Source organism: Hyla sarda, chromosome 6 (genome assembly GCF_029499605.1).
Source record: "Hyla sarda isolate aHylSar1 chromosome 6, aHylSar1.hap1, whole genome shotgun sequence".
Lineage (NCBI taxonomy): Eukaryota > Metazoa > Chordata > Amphibia > Anura > Hylidae > Hyla > Hyla sarda.
This window is the reverse complement of record NC_079194.1, coordinates 286,972,205-286,978,204: the sequence shown is the minus strand read 5'-3', so window position 1 is coordinate 286,978,204 and position 6,000 is coordinate 286,972,205. Positions and strand designations below refer to the sequence as shown.

The following is a 6,000-nucleotide window of genomic DNA, read 5'->3' as shown; positions in this document are numbered from 1 at the left end:
AGGTAGGGCAAAATTAGCTGTTGCCTAGGGGGGTTTGCACGAACCCAGCCTCTCACCCAGCCAACTAATGCCCTATTCTCTACTGATATATAAACGAGAAAAAACAACAGGAGGTGCGCCCCTAGTGAGGACCGTTTGACAATGATAAAGGGTTAACGTAAAGATGGGTTCTTACCCCTAGGTGTTGCGCTCAGAGCACAACACCTACAGTAGCGTCTATGTGTAGAAAATCAAGGGAAACCGCTGCCACGAGGAACAACCCGGTGTGACGTTCGTCAGTTCGGTAAGTAGCAATGGAGATAAATACGTGGATAAGTTCCTCTCAAGAAGGCGCTGGTACCCGGGGATGGAGATAAAGTTCTTTACTGGCAACGCGTTTCGATCCCGAACCGGGGTTTCGATCCCGGTTCAGGATCAAAACGCGTTGCCAATAAAGAACTTTATCTCCATCCCCGGGTACCAGCGCCTTCTTGAGAGGAACTTATCCACGTATTTATCTCCTATTCTCTACTGAGGAAGAGCAAGAACTCCAAAATAGCTGCCTACACATGGGTTTGGCTAAGCTGTCTAGTTTTTTTCCAATAGGTTTCTAATTTGCGATTGTAATTTTTTTTTCTCATTTTTGTATATTATGGGAGCAGCCATCTTGCCCAAGCTGTTTTTAACAGCATTTTGAATCATGCTTTACAGCAAGCTCCATGGATATAGTCAACAATAGACAGGAGCTGTCCCATTCACATGAATGAGAAACTTTACTAGACATTCTCTGTGACTTTTGCATTTCACATGGAGGTGGTGGCTAAGCACTGAGCCTCAGCTATTGATTTGCTATGATCTTCGCCTATAGAGATCTCTACACCAGCCGGATCACTGCAGGAATAACCAGTGATGGAGGAGGATGTGAAATCAAGGTACCCAAGAAACCAAGCTAATTGCCCATTTGTTCGCCCATTTTTGCTTCTCTGCAGCATTTTTGTCCTCAGAACAGAAACAACCCAGTAGAATTGCATATTTACTTTATTATGAATAGGATTTAAATCATTTTCTAGAATAGATTCATATAGATTTACAACTTTTCTTAAAAAAAAAAGAAAAAAGAAAACACGCAAACAAAACATTTAAGGAACTTGTCTAATGACTTAATGTGCCACTTAGCTCTACGCAGAACGTCAGCCATCCTTTACATTCATGCGTATCCCATGCTTACAGCAGTCATCAATGTACATGGCCTGTGGTTAGACAAATATATAGGAATGTCATTGTTTAGAAGACACTAGACGGTGTGAGCACCAAGGGTTAATTCCCAAAGGCAAGGACTAAGAAGCGCATCCCAAACTTATGACCTCAGTGCGGTAGGATTGTTACTCTGTCTCTGGGGATCCACCATTGTGTTGTGGTACGGAGCCTACGGGACACAGTCTGATATGAACTTGCGGGTTTACATTCAATATACAATGGTATAGGCAAAGGCCGTGCCTGGTTAGTTCATATGACTTACTCCGTCCTTTTCCATTTCCAGGATTATAAAAAAATGGCTGCTTCTTTCCAGAAAACAGTGCCACACATGTTCACGACTATGGGTTGTGCTTGGTATTGCACCTTTAGCTCCATTGGAGAGAATGCTGTAATAGCAGAAAAAACCCTATGGACAGGTGGAGGTGCTGTTTTTGGGAAGAAAGCAGTAATGTTCTTCTAACCCTGTATGAGTCCCTTTACTGAGAATGGACATTGGAAATATGGCTTGTTAATGGTTGTATAAAAGATCAATATTAAAGGAGATGTCCAGTGCGAACTATTCCTATTCCATCCTGCCCGGGCTGCAAAAAAAAGAGAAAACAAACTTTCACTTACCTTCCTACATTCCCCCGGAGCTCTGCAACAGCTGATCGGTCGGCCAGGCTGTCTACTTCCTGCTTCCCTTAGACCAGTACGTCACACGGCAGTTCAGCCTATCACCTGAAGTGCCGTGTGACGTACCGGGCTAAGGGAAGTAGGTAGTAGACAGCCCGGTCGACCGATCAGCTGTTGCGGAGCTCCGGGGGAATGTAGGATGGTAAGTGAAAGTTTGTTTTCTCTTTTTTTGCAGCCCGGGCAGGATGGAATAGGAAAAGTCCGCACCGGACATCTCCTTTAAATAAATGTGATATTTAATTTTTATGTATTGTTAGGAGAGAATACATGTAGTCCAATGCAAGGAAGTCAAAACAAAGTACGATGAGTGTCGCCTGCTGCCAATGACCAACAAATTTCCTCCGCAAGCCTTCGTATGTCTACTGAATGCTTCTAAATTGTTGAGTGACTTGAAAAGCATGGGGGGTAAGACCGTATATAGCCAGCTATACAGTCGGGCTTCAATAAATATTCTCACTCCCTTGTATGACATTCCAGAGAAGGAACCATTATAACTGCTACTTGGATATAGTGTTTTTTTAGGCACATTGAAGTGTGGACAATACATATGACTCGTACCAGGGGGTGGGGGCAACCATTGAGTGGACAAAACCAAAATGGTCATGAAGACCATCGTCTAGAAAGGGGTACTTCGCCCCTAGACATCTATTCCCCTATCAAAAAGATAGGGGATAAGATGTCTGATCGCGGAGGTCCCGCTGCTGGGAATCCCCGCGACCTCCCTGTTGCACTCGGCATTCGTTTAGAGCATCAGGTGCAGCGCCGCCCCGCTCGTGACATCACGGCCATACCTCCTCAATGCCAGTCTATGGGAGGGGGCGTGACGGCAGTCACGCCCCCTCCCATAGACTGGCATTGAGGAGGCATGGCCGTGATGTCACGAGCAGGGCGGGGCCGTGACATCACAAGCGGGGCGGGGCCATGACGTCACGAGCCTCCACCCTGCATCGCCAGTCATCCGGCACGGAGCGAAGTTCGCTCAGTGCACCGGATGTCTGGGGTGCCGCAGCCGAGAGCGGGGGACCCGCACGATCACACATCCTATCCCCTATCCTTTGGATAGGGGATAAGATGTCTAGGGGCGGAGTACCCCTTTAAGGTTCTGTGGCCTGGTAAGTGAGTGAGAACCTACGTGGGAGCAAATAAATTATTTTTTCTCACACAATAGTTCTCCAACGATGGGTTCACCAAACGTTCTCCCTTACTTAGAGTCAACAGTTGACCCCCATGTCATATAGCTGGATCACAAATGGAACGGACTAGGAACTTCTTACAAAACTTATAGAAAATACAACTATCGTAAAATGTAGTGCTTTAATCCTCAGGAGCTACCGGGAAGCACTAAACACAAGGGGCATCCCAAAATCCATAGCACTTCATAGGTTAAACCAGGGGTATTAGTCTTGTAGCCCGTAAATGGATGATAAAGAGGAATAGACCTGTTTGACAAACTGTGCATCAATAAATAGATTATAAAAGTTTCATATAAAGAAAAAAGGGCGACTTTACATTGCATAGGTAGTGTCTAAAAAAATATCTTCTCTTGCAAGCTTAACCCCTGTAGTGCTGGAGGAAACGCTCCAGTCCGAGAAAAATAAAAAAAAAGGAAATGCTTCTCCGTGTCCTTAAAAATAGTGCAGCATTACTAGGAAGCTGGAGGATCTCACCAAGGACAATGTCATATTTGGCTATTAGATGGAGAACTCCGGGCTTATTCACAGATCGGTCGAGAGGAATGTCAGCAACCAGCCGTCCGTCAATGTTCATAGATCCATGATGTTGCGCCCTCGTCCCATCCAAGCCTTACTTAAAATAAGAGACAGATGTGCAGTTTATTGTTATGTTACTGCTTAGAATAGTCTGCAAAAATTTCGCAACAGGTGACCCAGCGGAAGGCACAATATACCCATGACGGAGGAAATACATTCTACTGCTACTGTATAACATGCAGATGCCAGCGGTGACACTGAAGCCATCAAGCCCGTCAAGAATTCCCCTGCCACGCTGCTCATCCCAAAGAGCATGGTCCTCTGGCCGCACAAGGTGGGAGCCAAGATAGGCTGCACAGACAAGAGCCGGCCAAACGCTCAAGAGTCCAATCTTGAATGACCTTTCCGTCAGTGGAATGAATGCCCAAACAACGTGTCCTCCAGGTGGACTCGCCCTACACATCCACACGATGAGAGTACGCAGAGGTTGTGCTCCCGGTGTTGCTGCGGGACAGTCTGGGGCTTTGGTTGTTGCAGTTTTCACCTCTTTTCTGCTCCTTCCAGGTTTCCAGCATTTGTAATTTCCCTTGCTCTTCCTTTAAGAACACCTCGACCATTAAGACTTTTTCTCGGTGGATCTGTTCACTGATGTCTTTGGGAATGTCTGGGATGATCCAGTCAACAAATTCGCTCATGAACATGACCAGGTTCTGTAACAGAGGAGTGAGGAGAGTCAGCGGAGTGCGGATTTTGTCACAGGCTCGAATATAAATGGGACATTCTTAAAATCGGTTAAAGGGGTACTCCGCCACACTCCCCCTTCAACGTTCTTGACAGCCCGGGCATGGCCTGTGTCATCGCTCTGGTCTGTCTGCTTAGGGAGCAGAGCGGTGACGTGGGCCGTCAATCATGCTGAGGGGGCGTCACTACAGCTGGAGCAACGGGATCAAGTAAGTATAGCTCCCCGCTCAGGGGATTACTTACGGGGTGGTGGGAGAGACTTTATAACTTCATATCCTCAGCATCCCTGCCGGCAAAAATGTCCACCGGGGATAAGTAGGATAAAGATTTTACCATATATAACGCATTGCCAAACATTATATATGCAAGTCTATGGGAGGGGGCGTGACGGACGTCACGCCCCCTCCCATAGACTTGCATTGAGGGGGCGTGACCGTGACATCACGAGCGGGCCGTGACTGTGACGTTACGAGCCTCCACCCCGCATCGCCAGTCACCCAGCATGGAGCAAAGTGTGCTCCGTGCACCGGATGTCTGGGGTGCCGCAGCTGAGATCGCCAGAGAGATTGCATGGGTCCCCAGCGACAGGACCCCCGCGATCAGACATCTTATCCCCATCCTTTGGATACGGAATAAGATGTCTAGGGGCTGAGTAGCCCTTTAAACTCCTGGCCCCAGTGCAAAATGTAATTGTGACCCTACTTACCACATAACATTTATAATACTGGAATCGTATGCGGTGGATCGGTCTTTGGGCATCCTTGGCACCAGGGCCCAGATTTGTGACTTTTGTACCCCTATAGCGGTGCCCCTACCTATAAGAATCACTATATTTTGATGGAATTCTACCAGGGAAAAAAAATTCCAAATCCCTGTTCCCTTTGGACAACAAGGCCATATACGCCAAAACCTTACCTGAAAAACTATGACAAAGGCCAATCGTGCTGCCAGAACGGCCCAGAATTCCTTCGTAATATCGTATTTATTCTCAGACCACGGAGGTTCTCTGTAATCTTTGTACCTGGAGAAGAAAAAGATTTCCATTCAGTAAGAGGCACCGCAGAGAAGCCAAAGACAAGAATGGACACAGCATCGCTACCTGCAGATCTCCACTTGGTATCCTACGTCCTGATCAATGTTAGGCCCGGTACCAGGCTTAAAGTCACTGACATTAAAGTAGCCAAGTGTGTTGTTGAGAAAGCCATGCATGGTGCCATCTGGACTGTACATGTAGAGGTACACGAGGCGTGGAATGAAGTCAGAGGTGAAAGAGATCACAAAGGCCTGGGTGGTAATGAGAAATGAGATGTTAATCACATGGCAAGGATTACCGAAAGTTTTTGAATCTCTAAACGTTTTAGACCGACTTAGGCCGGGTTCACACCACGTTTTTGCAGTACAGTTCCCGTATACGTATTCAATTTGAAAACCATACGGAACCGTATTGGAAACCGTATGCATTGACTCTCCATTAAAAACCGTATGCCAAAAGATGGATCAGGTTGTGTCTGTTTTGCATCCTGTACGGTTTTGTCAGTTTTTTTCCCCGTACCCAAAACCGCAGCCTACCACGGTTTTTGGAACAAAGGAGATGTCCAGCGCAGTTGATGCAGAACGTGCTCTTTATTATAATTTGAAA

At 46.6% G+C, this 6,000-nt stretch overlaps 1 protein-coding gene across 7 annotated transcripts in view; it reads right to left on the bottom strand.

Moving 5' to 3' along the window:
* Positions 1–3,206: 3,206 nt before the first annotated feature.
* ANO1 (anoctamin 1) overlaps positions 3,207–6,000 on the bottom strand; it is a 196,289-nt gene continuing 193,495 nt past the window's right edge. For all 7 annotated transcript variants that reach the window (XM_056527583.1, XM_056527585.1, XM_056527586.1 and 4 more), the window contains 3 exons: positions 5,461–5,645; positions 5,277–5,382; positions 3,207–4,330 (listed from right to left, as the gene is read on the bottom strand). In XM_056527583.1, coding sequence (XP_056383558.1) covers positions 4,076–4,330; positions 5,277–5,382; positions 5,461–5,645 — 546 coding nt within the window. In that variant the 3' untranslated portion in view covers positions 3,207–4,075. The remainder of the gene's footprint in view (positions 4,331–5,276; positions 5,383–5,460; positions 5,646–6,000) is intronic.